We start from the raw sequence: 14,562 nt of genomic DNA on the forward strand, positions 1-14,562 counted from the left end.
ATACACCCTGCAGCTGCCCCGGTCATTGCCCGCTCATAACATCAGCACTGCGGAAGTGGCCCCCAGGGGCCAGGGCATCGCAACAACACTGCACATTCTGCAAATATCTGCTGCTAGTGTCGATATGTAAACCCCGCACTAAGCCCCCAGAGAATATTCAGCACAGACGTCTATAAGGAATCGCATTTTCTAAATTGCGCGTATAGAATTCCTTACAAACCGAACAAATACAAGAGCGAGCGGCGTAATCAGGGCTGTCACTGGGTATAACACATTGTACCCGCCACCTGTCATCCCTGACACTGTGTAATGGGTCTCCACAGAAATACACAGCAGAAAAGAAAGTGCCGATCCAGACCATCACTGACCCACGGCGAGTATCTCCAGACCCCTTCATGTCTGTCACATGTGACCAGTGTGAACTAAAATGGGATGGCAATGGCGGGCCTGGTCAGGATCATGCACATCAGCAGTCTGCTGGGCGCCACTTTGCAGTAGGGTAGAATGGTCTGCATCTACTCCGACAGCCCAGTTACCAGCCTCTGTACATTGCAACACTAGCAAAGACAGCACCCGTAGAAAGAAAAAAACAAGGCCGTAGTATATCCTGCAAGTAAAGATTTCTTTAGAGAGATAACTGGGTCTGAGACTATTTTATTCTCCTGTAAGGTGAGGCCACACTTACCCCATTGCCCTGGCTTGCTAGAGGCAGGGCTGTTTTACTGTAAAGCAGGAGCCTTCATTACATCCTGATTGGTGTAGACAGCCGTATGGATAAACAGACAACAGAGGAACGTGAGCCCTGAGCTTACCCCAACCTGTGTCCCTGCCTATTGCCTCACCCACGCTAGACCGTGGGGTGACAACCACAAAGACTGCGATATACACTGACTTAGGTGCAGGGGATGGGAGACAAGAGACAGACAAAACATACACAGAAGAATGATTAATAAGGCAGAGTCAAAACCAGGAAGGTGCGTCAGGACAAAATCACAAAGCTAAGAGTAATCAAAAACTAGCCGAAGTCAAAAACCAACTGGTAGTGAAGTACAAAGAGATCAAGCAAATGCAATTGTCAAAAATACTAAGCAAGGTCAGAACTGCAGAAAATAACCACTAGACTAGCTAGTGCAGAGAAACTCAAACACTGGCAACTAGCATACTGTTTGCAGGCCTTAAAGGGGTAAACAATTATTCACTAAATAACACACATTACAAAGTTATACAACTTTGTAATGTATGTTATGTTAGTGAATGGCCCCCTTCCCCGTGTTCCTCCCACCCACACCAGACCATGAAGTGTAGTGCTCTATACATACCTGCTTCTTGCCGACCCCCGTCCGCCATCTTGTGCCAATGATGTCATCTTCGGACGGACGGCCGAACCGCTCCGACCGGCCGCCCTTTGCCGCGTCATCAGCTGCTCAGCCGCGATTGGCTGAGCACAGTTATGCTCAGGTGACCAAGTCTGTACCACACAGCAATTGATTAAAGTGCTCTCGTTCTCCAGCGTGCACCTAATGACCAAGAACGTGAGCGAGCATCCACATCACCTGCAGAGTCAGAGGCAGGACCGGCGGCATGGGCGCCATATGACCGCTAGTCCTGACACTACCTCCCTCTGTATTTCCTATCTATCTATCTAATATCTATCATATCTATCCATCCATCCTCTCTCTAATATTTATGTATCATCTATCTATCCATCATCTATCTATCTATCTATCTATCTCCTATCTATCTATCTATCTATCTATCTCCTATCTATCTATCTATCTATCTATCTATCTATCTATCCATCATCTATCTATCTATCTATCTCCTATCTATCTATCTCCTATCTATCTATCTATCTATCTATCTATCTATCTATCTATCTATCTAATATCTATCATATCTATCTATCCTCTCTCTTTTATGTATCATCTATCTATCTATCTATCTATCTATCATATCTATCTATCCTCTCTCTAATATTTATGTATCATCTATCTATCCATCCTCTATCTATCTATCTATCTATCTATCTATCTATCTATCTATCTATCTATCTATCTATCTATCTATCGCCATTTCCCTCCATCCCCTCAGCACCAGGTATAATGTGCAGTCTTCTCTATACACAGTACGGATATCTCTTCTATCAGTAGGAGCTCCAGTAAATCCATTACACATATCATCATACATTACATGTGCCGCTAAGTTGTCTATAATTATATTTTGCTGATTAACACTTGGTGAACAGGTATTACGTGCGTCTTGTAAGAAGTGCTCTCCTCCTGAAGACACGAGCAGACAGAAGCGTCCTGCTGACTCCTGGTGGGGCTCCACTACAGCGTGAGTGCTATTGGATCGCTACAATGTATCAGCGCTGCAGGAACAAGACACGACGCAGCGTCTCTGATTGTAGCTTTAATAAATTGGTTGACGACAACAATATCCCAATGGAGCTAAAGAAGCCACAATACTGAGCCGCCATCACTAGTCGAGGATTTCTGACTTATTATTTTTTTTCAGGGGGAAAAAAAAAGTTGCAGGAAGACGCAATTTGTGTGAAATGAGGATGAATGAAAGCTGGAGATCTGGGCTGTTGGAGGCAGATACAGATTGATCCCTCAGAGCTTTCATGATCCCTGACTGTCTCTGAAAATGCACCATGCTAACAGGATTTTCTGTCCAGATTTTAAGGCCAGTAAGATCTTACATTCCACATGTACACTTTGATACTTTCATTACCCAAAGCCAACTTCCCAGATTTACTCAGAGAGGAAGAAATTTGAGGGGATTGTTTCCCTTTGAACTAATAATGTACAGCGAGGAGTTGGATTTCTCTCAAGCTTGTAGAGTTTTCAAAGCCGATGCTTTATGGGGGGCTTAATGTTACCAAGAAATGATAGGGAACAATCCTCTATAGACCCCCATATCACCGCCAGATAGTTACAGCACACTGCTCCACTGCTGTCACTTACTAATATCATTGTACTATAGTAGTTATATTCTTATAAATAGGAGCAGTATTATAATAGTTATATTCTTGTATATAGGGGGCAGTATTATAGTAGTTATATTCTTGTATATAGGGGCAGTATTATAGTAGTTATATTCTTGTATATAGGAGACAGTATTATAGTAGTTATATTCTTGTATATAGGAGCAGTATTATAGTAGTTATATTTTTGTATATAGGCGGCAGTATTATAGTAGTTATATTCTTGTATATAGGGGGTAGTATTATAGTAGTTATATTCTTGTATATAGGAGCAGTATTATAGTAGTTATATTCCTGTATATAGGAGCAGTATTATAGTAGTTATATTCTTGTATATAGGGGGTAGTATTATAGTAGTTATATTCTTGTATATAGGAGCAGTTGTTAGGACTAGGAATAAACGCTCAGGCCGGTTTTATGAAGAAAAAAAAAGGTTACTGATTGCAATGGCCTCAGCGTCCGTTCTTTACTTTAAAACGGGCGTTAGAATTATGTGCCTGTCAATTATTTCCAGATGCTGTTCACTGAACAGCATGTGGAAACAGCAGCTGTTCACACAATGCACTGTGCAGCGGTGGCCGTACATTGCATTGAAGTGAATGGCTAATTGATTTGTGGTTTCGGCTGTGGTTGTGATTTGTGGTTTCAGCTGCAGGAACAGACTGAGTGCAGCTTGGCGGACAGCGGTTTAACAGCATCCATTGCTATGCAACAGACGCTGTTTAATCATGTGTGAACATAGCCTTAATGTGAAAATAAAAGCAATGGGAAGTTCAGCAATGTAATGGTTAAATTGCTCACATGACTTCTATTTGCGCCCCAAACCATCCTGATACATTCTGTAGTGCCTATCACTTGTCTCTATGTCCACATGTAAAATTTGTGGGTGTGATCCATAATATACGTTCTACTTAGATAATGACGACCTGGCTTGGGAGAAAACTGGAGAAATGACGACCACAAATATGCCTGAATCGCTTGTCACTCAACCAACAAAATAATATGAACATAAGTCAAGAAGTGAATAGAGTGAAAAGTATCAGGGAGGAAACTCACAGGCTCTTGGCCGCAAGTTTCTGGAACACAACAGCCAATCAGAGTTTGTTGCAAAATTGGGCACTGATCGGCTGATCACATTCCAACTGCATGGGGCAAGAGCTTGTGTGTTTTTCACTCCTATAGTGCAATGAATTAGAACATCACTAAAGCTTACTCCAACATACAGTAGATTGGATAAAAGCCTTATAGAAAATTGGAGCCTCGACAGCCAGCAATTAGTAAAATATTACCATCTTTGTTCATACATTGTATATGTTAACTGTTAAAATGAGTCACGTATGGCGGCAACACCGAGGCACATAAACACCACAATGGGAAATGGGATGAGAAAACCCATGTAACAGATGGATGTATCGGGAGATGTGCAGACACCATTAAAGCACATAGTGATGGATGAAGGCATGACGGAAACCTCTGTCCAGGCTGGCGGCATCCCATTCATACTATTATATGACTGTTATACAGATGGGGCAGGATTTATAGTTAAGGCACCGTGGTCTTTTGATAACCATGTTAAAATATATGGTTTTTGCATTTTATTTGATTTAGTAAGAATATTACTATGACATTTATCTTACCACATCGTCTGGATATTTATAGCAGGGCACCACTATTACCCTTGGACTTTATTGGTGTCTGTATGTCTTATGATAAATCCATCTTTTGTATACTTTTCTGAGATTTTTCCTTGTGGGGTTCTTGTGCTCCGCTGTTGCCTTCACATCCATATGTTCCTTTAGCTACTTATACGTTAATCCAAAGCTAAAGCTTTGGCTGTCCAGGCATGATGGAAATGGTAGTTTTGCAACAGCTGGAGGGCTACTACTTCAATCATGGCTGGTAGGGCGGGGTGAAGGCATCAGGTACTGCCCTCAATGACTTGAAGTCGGGGCAGCCTGAAATTCCCTTAGGTTACAAACCCACTTGCCGGATCTGCAGCGAGTCTCCTTGCTGCGTTTTTGCAGCGAGACTAGCTGCAGATCCTGGCCCTATACTTTCAATAGCAGAGAAACTCTCAGCAGGAATGTACATCCCTGCTGCGATTTTGTCTGCAGCCCGCCCCATTAACCCCCCGGCCGCCGGACATTATACATTACCGGGTCCCCGTTCCTGCTTGCTTCGGGGCTCCCGGTGTCTTCACGGCCCGCCCGGCGGGGCAGCGCACTGATTGGCCGGGCGGAACGTGCCAGGAGCCGCTGAAGCAAGCAGGAGCCGGGATCAGGTGATGTATATCGCCCCCAGCCCCCGGCCGCACGATCGGCCGCAGCCCCTGACCGCACGATCGCCCGCAGCCCCCGGCCGCACGATCGCCCCCAGCCCTGCAGCCCCCGACCTCACGATCGCCCCCAGCATCGCAGCCCCCGGCCGCACGATCGCCCCCAGCGGGCGATCGTGCAGCCGGGGGCTGCGGGCGATCATGCGGCCGGGGGCTGCGGAGCTGCGGGCGATCGTGCGGCCGGGGGCTGCGGGGCTGGGGGCGATCATGCGGCCGGGGTCTGCGGGGCGATCGGGGCTGCAGGGGGGGCGGGCAGGATATACATTACCAGGTCCCCGCTCCTGCTTGCTTCGGCGGCTCCCGGCACGTTCCGCCCGGCCAATCAGTGCGCTGCCCCGCCGCAGCGCACTGATTGTCCGGGCGGGACGTGAAGACACCGGGAGCCCTGAAGCAAGCAGGAACGGGGACCCGGTAATGTATAATGTCCGGCAGCCGGGGGGTTAATGGGGCGGGCTGCAGACAAAATCGCAGCAGGGATGTACATCCCTGCTGCGAGTTTCTCTGCTATTGAAAGTATAGGGCCAGGATCTGCAGCGAGTCTCGCTGCAAAAACGCAGCAAGGAGACTCGCTGCAGATCCGGCAAGTGGGTTTGTAACCTTAAGGGTACAAACCCACACACCGTATATGCAGCTTATTTACTACTGCGATACGCAGCAAATACGCAGCAAATACGCAACAAATATGCAGCAGATTAGATCTAAATAACTGAACACAGCATCAAATCTTCACCATCACATCTGCTGCGTATTTGCTGCGTTTTTGCTGCGTATACGGTGTGTGGGTTAATACCCTTAAAGCGAACATACCAACAGGTAAATTCGCTTTAATTTTTTTAACATAGATAGAACGGCGCCAGAGCAGGGAAGCCAGCTGCGGTTAAACCAAGGTCCGGTTCCCGCGTGCGGGGCCAGCCTGTAACCAAGCATCGGCCTGGGCTGGGATTTCGCCCCCAGTGGGAAGAAACCCCTGTCCCTCTGTGACGTGGCTCCATTGATTCTAACAGAACGCATCACAGAGGGGAGAGGGTTTCTTACCACTGTGGGCAGGCCGGCCGGCCGGCCTCCAGGTCTTCAGGCCAGGCCAATGCTCAGTAATAGACTGACGCCATACATAGGAACTGGGCCGCGGTTCAAAAAAAAGGACGGCGGCATCGCCATCCTACACCGGCGCCATTCTATTGAAACATTTAAAGTGAATGTACATGTAGTTACTGTACATTCACTTTAATATAAAACCAACAACAGAAGCAAAACCAGAGACAAATATACAAAAAAAAGATGAAAACATTGAGCACTCACCATTCTGTGCAGCTTCTCCTCCAGCTCTTGGTTTATTCTTTGCAGCGATAAGTAATTGGTTTGTATTCTGAAACGTTCAAGCATATACAATGGTATTACGGTAATATTCCATATTCCAGTTTAGTTATACAAGCTACAAATGTTGAGCCGAGATGACAGCAAGCAGAGATCTTGAAATTGTGAGAAATGTATATTAGCATATTTAATGTGCAATAAACAATGTAAAGTTTCCTATCACTCTACTGTCCCTTTAAGTGGCATCTTCTGCAGTTTATGGCAATCAATCATGCATTTGTAAATTTTCTAATACCCATAACTGGAAATTACCCAGCTATAGGGAGCGTATTACACCAAACTTGTTATAGAGCAGAAGGAGCTCCGCACATTGATATATAGTTTGCAGGACAAACTTCAGTATAAGTTGTCATTTCTTGATCTAAACCCCTGCACATTATGGGCTTAGGAGTCCAGTGGGCGGTCCTTTTACTCAGTTATGCCTGTACAGAAACTTTTAGAGGATGGCAGTTAATCACAGTTTAGGACCGTCCATTGGACTCCTAACTCAAAATGATTAATTAAAGCCCCTTATTCACACGGCGATCAGCTGGAGCAAGCGACCTGTCAGGCCAGTGCTTGCTTGCTCCTCGATGCCCGCTTGCTGCCGTCACTATTGCGCTGACAAAGAGTGGTAAGTGCAGGGGGGGTAGGCCACAGGGAGGTGCGGGGAGGCCTCCCCAGACAATCTTTAGATCATCCGGGGGGCCCATAGGAGATATTGCACGGACCGATATTACACAGACCGATGGCAGCATATCGCTGCTAGGCTGACCAATGCCGTTTCAGTCTGTTAAAAGGCAATATTCAGCCGACATTGTGCATGAATGGCTGATTGTTGCCTTCTATTACACAAGGCGCTTATCGGCTGAATACGGCCCATAATTGCTTTGTGTAATAGGGATGAACACGGCTGATGATCGATTTCTGTAATAGGGCCGAATACGGCTGATAGTCGCTTTGTGTAATAGGGCCTTAAGACTTTTCCAACAAAAAGCTGCATATGATTCTGCCTAGCACTTCCCGCTGTACAGGATGCCTAAAGATTAAACAGCAGTTTTAAAGGGAACCTGTCCACCCGACCCCCGGTGCAAACCCGGATACTTACCCTTTGCTGCATGTCCCGCTCCTGGAGATATCGCCGTCGGCAGCCGTGCGCGCACTCCAGGGATGAGTCTGATGCCCATAGAGAATGACGGCTCCAGTCATTCTCTATGGGCATCGGACTCATCTCTGGTAATTAGTATACAGCGCACGCTCAGCTTCTGGCACCGATATATCCATGCGGGGACCGGGTCCAGGAGCGGGACTTGCCGCAAAAGGTTAAGTATCTGGGACTCCACTGGGGGGTCGTCCGGGCTCTGCGCCACAATGCCACAATGTTCATTTAAGTAAATATAAATTAAAAAGTTTGTGCATTTTGCTTGCAAAGTCTTATATTGTTAGCGACTAGGAAACCCTCTCCAGACTGGTCCCTTAGGGCCATATTACAGGACCAGAGTTGACCCGACCTACTTTGTAAGCACTCCTTTACTAAGCCAATTATATGGCTTGGTAATTGTCAACCTTAAAAAAACAAAAAACGTAAAAATAATTGTAGGACAGCACAAAGCAGACTGTAATGAATAGATACTACTTCATACCCAGCCATTGTATGCACTATAACTTAGCCTCTCATGTGGCTGCCCATAGGCATAGGCCATCTGACCCGAAATCTCACCATAAAACCCAAAGCAAAATGGCAATTATAATTTCCTGGAGGGCGACCCCCAGGGCAAGCTATGACATAGAGGAAGTTTTGGGGTCATTTGAATTGAGTTCATGAGTTAAGTGCAACAAATGTGTATAGATGAGATAGAATTCCAGCAAACCTGAATACATTATATTCTGCAGTGACTGATTTATATTAATAATCCTTAACCCGTTATCACTGCTGGTATTGCTTGACCCCAAATAATGGCTATTAGGGTGATCTCAGTGTACTATAATATGACAGGCAGCATAGGAACAGCTTAGGTAGCTCAACATTTTAAAGGACCCCATCAAACAGCAGCCTATATCTCAGCTCCCTAGATCCCTTGTGAAGGACTGGGGTAGTGGGGTGGTGATCTGTGAGTGGAGAGAGGATTAGCTACAATGGATCACAATATGATGAAAGAACTGACTGACCGCCTCAGCTTCTCCGTCACTTTCTCCAGCTCTTCTTGAGCTCTCCTCAGCTCCGTCTCCAGGTACTGCCTGGTGGAATCAAACTCGTTCTCCAGCATTTCCAGCTTGTGTGTTGTGTACGACAGGCGTTTCTGCAGCTCTTCCTTCTGGTCTTGCAAGCTGCTAGAAGAGAGAAATATTCCACCAAGTGTAATTAGCAGTGATGCCGACGTACAATGCGAGGAGAAGGCGCCTGCCGCTGCCTGCCGCTGCCGCCTCCCCGCGCCTCCACTGCCTAATCCCAGACACTGCACATTCCCAGGTATGCAAATCATCATTAAGTATTAATGCTCCTCTGGTATAAGATTCCTACATTATGGCTTTCCTTGTACAGTATATACCTTAAAGGGATTTCATATATACATGATTTTAGGTTCACTTTTAGTCTGTAAAAGCTAAATAAAATGTTTGCTCTGTTTTTACAATTTGTTGCTATTTTGTTTTATTCATTCAAATCTCTCTGGGGCGGCCATATAACAGGTTTTGAGTGCTTTATGGCAGCTATTATGAATAGGAGACAAAGGTCAGCAGAATGAAAATGAATACAGAAATAGGATGCAGTCCCTCCACCCAGAGAACATGAAGGAGCCAGAGAGTGTCATTGAAGGAATTATCCGTGTTCTGTGTATAGTTGTTATAACTCTGCCTAAGAAAGTACAATGGAGCTGTCCCCCTGTCTATTGATCGCATGACTCTGCTGACTCCACCCACCAATACAAATATTATCATGCTAACTCCACCCTCTATTGATAGAGCTGACTGCTCACCCAATCCACTAATAGAGATAACCTTGCTGACCCCACCCTCTTATGATAATGAAATTACTTCGCTGACCCTGCCCTCTAATGATGAGATGACTCTACTGAACCCGCGCTTTAATAATGAGATGACTCTGCTGACCCCGCCCTCTAATGATAATGAGATGACTCTGATGCCTCCGCCCTCTAATGATAATGAGATGACTCTGCTGACCCCGCCCTCTAATGATAATGAGATTACTCTGATGCCCTCCTCTCTAATGATAAGATGACTCTGCTGCCCCCGCCCTCTAATGATGAGATGACTCTGCTGAACCCGCGCTTTAATAATGAGATGACTCTGCTGGCCCCGCCCTCTAATGATAATGAGATGACTCTGCTGCCCCAACCAATTATGAGATGACTCTGCTGACCCGCCCACTAATGATGAGATGACTCTACTGACCCCGCCCTCTAATGAGATGACTCTACTGACTCCACCCTCTAATGATAATGAGCCAACTCAGCTGACCCGCCCACTAATTATGAGATGACTCTGCTGACCCGCCCACTAATAATGAGATGACTCTACTGACCCCGCCCTCTAATGATAATGAGATGACTTTGTTGACCCCGCCCTCTTATAATAATGAAATGACTCTGCTGCCCCCTCTGTCTAATGATGAGATGACTCTGCTGTAATGATGAGATGACTCTGCTGCCTCTGCCCTCTAATGATGAGATGACTCTACTGACCCCACCCTCCAATGATGAGATGACTCTGCTGCCCCCGTCCTCTAATGATGAGATGACTCTGCTGCCCCCGCCTTCTAACGATGAGATAACTCTGCTTCCCCCGTCCTCTAATGATGAGATGACTCTGCTGCCCGTCATCTAATGATGAGATGACTCTGCTAGCCCCACCCTCTAATGATGAGATTACTCTGCTGGTCCCGCCCTCTAATGATGAGAGGACTCTGCTAGCCCCGCCCTCTAATGATGAGATGACTCTGCTGGCCCCGCCCTCTAATGATAATATCCTTAGAGAGACGGCATTAAAAGCCACCAATAAAGCCTTTCCATCAATATATCATATACATGTGATCTGAATTTCTTTAGAAGGCGTTCTGGCCTAAACGTTAAAGTAACAGTAATGGTGCTGTAATAAGGTATTTGCCCCATTCAAGTGTGAAACACAGCACAGCTGTAAAAGGAGGGAGTGATAACAAGTATTGGAAATTGGTCATAAAGGGGGCACTTACTTTATGTGGCACAAATTGGTGTCTATTGAACCTAAACTTCACCCTTTAAATAAGATCCCCACGTTTCCCACCGTACAGTGGAGGGGTCTTTAGTGCGCCCGAGCACAATGAGATGATCTACTATGATACCTGAGGCTTCACTTCTCAAATACAGGTTAGTAATTTTCTCTCCCTGGGGAATTAGCTCTAAACGTCCCTAATACATCACCGAGGATGGACGACAACTCTGGATGTCAGGCTGTGAAATGCTGAGCTTAGATTATATTGTAACCTATTTATCACAGTCACAAAAGTTAATGAATGGCGCTCCTGTGAGGTGAGCGGAGGAAGAAACAAAAATGTCCCCGATTCCCACAGCTTTGGTGATCAGCACTGCCTTCCTGGACAGCTCCATCACTAGGAGGCTTCTACTATAGGCAGCTGTAGATATAATGGGAGGGACCCCACCTTATGGCCAAACCCACAGCTACCACCACCACACCGTACACAATAGCTCTATATGGTGTACTACTTATATGCGGTTATATATAGAATATACAATATGGTATTGTATATACAATATATAATACCGCTAAGAGTGACCACAGATTTTATGCCTTAAGCTTCTTCCAACAATATGAATAGTGAGAATGTATTGTGTTAAGATAAGGGGAGGAAAATGAACATTACAGGTCTGTACAGTGTACACTACAATGGAAACCAGCACCATAACCTGGTGGACTCAGCACCACTATGTAACTCATAGCTGTACTCCAGAGCAACACGAGTTCTCCTCCAATATACAGAAATGACCTAATTTATAATATCCATATGGCTGCTAGGACATCCGCATTTAAAGGGAATCTGTTGGCTCTATATAATTCTCGGAGCTGCAGACAGCCGATAAGGAGATAAAACACATGCTTTCCTTCCAAGCTCAAGTGTCATAGAGGCCGGGCTGAGCTGTGGCTCCTCCTTTCCTCACCTCTCTTTGCCTGGCATAATTGATGTACAAGGCTCAGGAAGCAAAACACGGAGGGCAGGGGAAGGAGATGAGGTGCATGGCACTTGAGCTTGGAAGGAAAACATGATTTTATAACTTTGCAAAACAACCATCATAAGAGATTTTTATCTTCTATCTCTGGGCTTGATAGAACTGACAGATTCTCCATTAAGTGTTACTGTCATTTTAAGTAACTTTTGACATGTGATCAGACATGTCAAAAGTAACTGATTACACTGGGTCTCACTCCTTAGATGCCTGTGATCCTAAGATACCACAGCCAGGAGGTAGTACATGGCATCATGTGTTTCTTCCCAGCTGTCAATCAAATCTGACTCCTTTGCTTCATTGCAGTCTCTGAAGCAAGAGTCAGATGACGCCCGGGGGTATCTCAGGGTCCCAGGAGTGAGACCCAATTCAGTCAGTCTGATGCCTTGTCAAAAGTTACCAAATGTGTATACATTATTGATATATGTTTGGCTGTCAGATTATGCTGGAGGTTGTAGTTCTGCCGGAAACCATTGATCTAAGAGACACATTTGGATGCCCCCTCCTTTCCCAGGCAGGGGAGGCCTCAGCGTTGTCTCCCAAAATCAATCTTTAATAAATATCACCTATAATAAAACAATCGGTCTAAATATTATAGTCGTGCAAAATAACCGAAAAATAAACAGAAATGGAGATATGACATGTTTCAGATAGTCAATAAAGCTCATTTATTTCCCATAGATGAAACGCCTTCCATGGATAATCGGAATTGTAACACTCATTTTCACCTTGTCTCAGTGGGCTCAAAATCCAAACAGACAACCATTAATATAAGAGACCGCTAAAAATTAGACATGCTGAACTGCAGAATATATACGGCCCTGAAAGTGGAGTCATTTATCACATGGCAGCCTCAGGGTCAGGGTGATATAAAACCAGGAGCCGCCATTGACTCGCAGCCCCCGCAGGGGGGGGCTTTGGTGTGAATGTTGGGATAGTAATGGATGTACGTTCATTTATCAGGAGCTGCAAACCCTTTTTTACCTATTGGTGGAAGCATACTATTATGAGGCTCAAGAAGGTTGTACAAGATTAGAAGAACATGGCTGCTGTTTGTCCATAAGCCATCATGTATTGCAGGTCACGCCTATTTACAGTGCATGATACACTATTAGGCTGTGTCCACACATTCATAGTTTTATTGCGTTTACATAATTAGAGCCTCAGGCCCAGTTCACACTAAGCAAAAAAAGACAGAATTCATGTCAATTCTTTGAGCGGATAGCGTCAGGAGCAGAGGCGTGTGCGGCCTTCCATTCAGACACAGCAGGACACTGAGCATGGTGGGATTCCGCTGCGGAATTCTGCCGTTTTTGCTCAGTGTAAACTGGGCCTAAGGGGAACACTCATGAACCTTGTGCCTATGGGGTACACAAGGGAGAAAGCCCTAATTCACCCCTTCTCTTTGGCATACGCCAGACATATCCACCGCTTGCCTAGTGGGTGAGCAGGGAGGCGTGGCAAGGAAAGGGGGAGGTGTGGCGTGTGCCTCTGTAAATCCATAGGTCCAATTACTAGAACAACGGTCTTAATAAATGTCCCCCTAAATGTTTGTGTAGGCTTTTGTCTAAATTGCTTTGTCATGTAATCAGGCTTCATCATGTGATCAGAGTTCATCACAGGTGTTTTTTGTGTTATAAACGATCTGATGGAGCCTTGTAATGCTGATCGCATGATGGAACCTGGTGATACTGATGACATGATTACAGCTGGTAATGAAAATCCCATGATTACACCTGTTAATGCTGGTCACATGATTAAGTCTGGTAATGCTGATGACATGATTAAGCCTGGTAATGCTGATCACTAGAGATGAGCGGATACTATTCAATCGAACAGCTATTGCTGGTTGGAACTAGAGAGGGACAGTTCGAAAGCAGGGAGAGGAAGGTTTTAGGTGAAGTTAGGTAGGAAGGGACCCCCAAAAGCTCTTGTTAGGGCTAAAACTATATAAAAACAGACATTTACAAGCTGTTGTGAGACAGGCAGTGTGTCTACTGTATAAGCTGTTGTGAGACAGGCAGTGTGTCTACACTGTAGAAGCATTTGTGAGACAGGCAGTGTATATACACTGTTTAAGCTGTTGTCAGACAGGCAGTGTGTATACCCACTGATAGTGTATATGGCTGTATACTGTAATTATGGGATAATACCTTTTATCTTGCTACCACAAATTTGCGCAGTCTGCGTCCAGTGAAGGCGCTGACCAGCCCTTTATTTCTATTGTTGAAAAAACAATTCTATATCAAGTATACAGCTGTATACATTGTGTGGGTAATATAGCTGTTATCTCGACTCTAGAGATTTGCAGAATCTGCGTCCAGGGAAGGCGCTGACCAGCTATTTATTTCTATTGTTGTAAAAACAATTCTATATCCAGTATACAGCTGTATATGAAATAAGTTGTCCGAGTATTTTTTCCATTATACAAAGTGGTTATATTGTGTTTGGAGTCTATAGTTGATAGTCTGTGATAGTGGCGTAATACTAAAAGTGGATATATATGCAATATATACATGTGTGCAATTCACATCACTGTCTGGGCAATATATAACTCTGCAAACAATTTTATTTCACAAGTGTACTGAATAAACAAGAAACAAACATACGCTAATATTACACACCACCTAATACGTAGGCAAGTACTG

General features: G+C 45.0%; 1 protein-coding gene across 9 annotated transcripts in view; it reads right to left on the bottom strand.

Annotated features, from left to right (window-relative positions):
• The window catches only part of BEGAIN (brain enriched guanylate kinase associated), a 597,092-nt gene that overhangs the window by 38,713 nt on the left and 543,817 nt on the right, over positions 1-14,562 (bottom strand). For all 9 annotated transcript variants that reach the window (XM_069949877.1, XM_069949884.1, XM_069949883.1 and 6 more), the window contains 2 exons: positions 8,847-9,008; positions 6,624-6,690 (listed from right to left, as the gene is read on the bottom strand). In XM_069949877.1, the coding sequence (XP_069805978.1) occupies positions 6,624-6,690; positions 8,847-9,008 (229 nt within the window). The remainder of the gene's footprint in view (positions 1-6,623; positions 6,691-8,846; positions 9,009-14,562) is intronic.

Source organism: Dendropsophus ebraccatus, chromosome 13, assembly GCF_027789765.1.
Source record: "Dendropsophus ebraccatus isolate aDenEbr1 chromosome 13, aDenEbr1.pat, whole genome shotgun sequence".
NCBI classification, from domain to species: Eukaryota; Metazoa; Chordata; class Amphibia; order Anura; family Hylidae; genus Dendropsophus; species Dendropsophus ebraccatus.